The following is a 1,695-nucleotide window of genomic DNA, read 5'->3' as shown; positions in this document are numbered from 1 at the left end:
TCTTCCTCTTCAGATTACGGCCCATGTCCTGGGGCGGGAGGTGCTTCCAGCAGCCCAGAAGACCGAGGGGGCCTCAAGGATCCCCCTCCCCTCAGGGATGTTGGAGCCCCCTGGGGCAGCCCCAGGGGAGGGGCCTGCTCAGCTCAGCTGCAGTGTGAAGGAGGAGCCAGATGCTGACAGACAGGAGATGATGGGTGAGGGGGACCACGCCAGTCCTGGGTGCTCCCGACTAGGTTGAGGTCCTGGGAGGCGCTGCAGAGTTGGGTCCCAGGGCGGCAGGAGCTGAGGACACATGGCTGATGCAGGTGGTGGTCCTGCTCACCAGTGGTGGAGGTCACAGTACCCACACCACCTTCTGTGTCAGCTCCTGACTCTGTCCATTACCTTTGCTTCCCAGCTCCTCCTGACCCCCTGATTCCGGCCCAGTCCCCTGAGAGTCGCCTGGAACATCAGAAGCCAGCCTCTGCATCCCTCCTCCCCACCAAGATTCAGGTGAGCAGCCCCAGCTTAGAAGGGAGTGTCCTTGGTGGCTACCGTACGCTCTGTCAGTTTCCCAGGCCCTGTGGCTGGTGGCTCTTGGGCCCACTGCTACTCAGAAGTTAGTCTGTGTTAGCAATACTGACCCAGACCTTAAAGAATATAGAGGCTGACTGTTGGTCTCCTGTATTGGGAAGAACTTTGACCTCAGGCCCTGGATGTCCAGTTTGGTTTTCTCCTCTGAAGAGAAGTCTGAAGGTTTGAGGCTTTTGCAGTGCTAGGCTTGCTCCTGGTGATATGGGTGCTGTGGGGTGGCTAGGGGCACACGGTGACCTGCCCACGTCCCTGCAGGAGGAGTGGGGCCTGCTGGACCCATCGCAGAAGGAGCTGTACTGGGATGCGATGCTAGAGAAATATGGGACGGTGGTCTCCCTGGGTGAGGAGCTGGGCTGCCCAGATCACTGTGTCCATCCCCACTGCCCCTCTGCTCACTATGGTCCAGGCCCCATCACCAGCCCTTGGGGACTCACCATCCATAGGAAGCACCTTGGGAAGGGGTCCTCACAGCCACGCCTTTCCCTGCTCACACACACCTCCCATTCTGTGCCTGGATTCTCTCTCCTTTCCATTACTGTGGGAGCCCCTTGCCTGACTGCTGTTCCCCTACCTGGCAGGTATGTCGCCGCCCAGGCCTGAGGCACACACCCTGCCCCGATCAGGGGTTCCACATGCGGGGCCGGGAAGCCTCCCAGGCTTTCATCCAGGTGAGTGCTGCTTCGTGTACCTGCGGACTTGCATGCACATCACGGGTGGGAGACAGGCATGATGGGGACAGGCTCACCTGCCACCTTGTCACCTCCCCCAGGAAATGGTAGTGGGCACCCCCATCCATCGCAGGCACCTGGTGTGCAAGGACGGACCTTGTCCTCTGGGCCTGGGATTGGGCCCAGACCAGGTGTGCTACGCAGGAAGCCTTATAGGTGTGAGCAGTGTGGCTGCGGCTTCGACTGGAAATCAGTGTTTGTCATTCACCGGCGTGTGCACACCGGTGGGCACCTAGCCTCGGCAGTTGCTGAGAAATTGCCTCTGAGTCCCCACGAGGCACCGTTCCGCCCCCGGCACCCACCCGTGGGCCCCTGCAGCTACCCATGTGAGGAGTGTGGGCGCAGCTTCAGCTGGAAATCACAGCTGGTCATCCACTGCAAGAGTCACATCGGA

The 1,695-nt window shown here is 60.5% G+C and overlaps 1 protein-coding gene across 1 annotated transcript; it reads left to right on the top strand.

Moving 5' to 3' along the window:
* Positions 1-95: 95 nt before the first annotated feature.
* LOC102815579 (zinc finger protein 446-like) lies at positions 96-1,684 on the top strand (the record flags this gene model as incomplete). Its single annotated transcript, XM_006878160.1, has 5 exons — positions 96-194; positions 398-492; positions 829-913; positions 1,152-1,241; positions 1,343-1,684. Coding segments are annotated over 5 exons (711 nt in total), but the record flags the coding sequence as incomplete, so codon positions are not given.
* Between the last annotated feature and the right edge of the window lie 11 nt (positions 1,685-1,695).

The sequence above is a fragment of the Chrysochloris asiatica genome, unplaced genomic scaffold (genome assembly GCF_000296735.1).
Source record: "Chrysochloris asiatica unplaced genomic scaffold, ChrAsi1.0 scaffold14004, whole genome shotgun sequence".
NCBI lineage: Eukaryota > Metazoa > Chordata > Mammalia > Afrosoricida > Chrysochloridae > Chrysochloris > Chrysochloris asiatica.
This window is presented reverse-complemented; position numbering and strand designations above follow the sequence as displayed.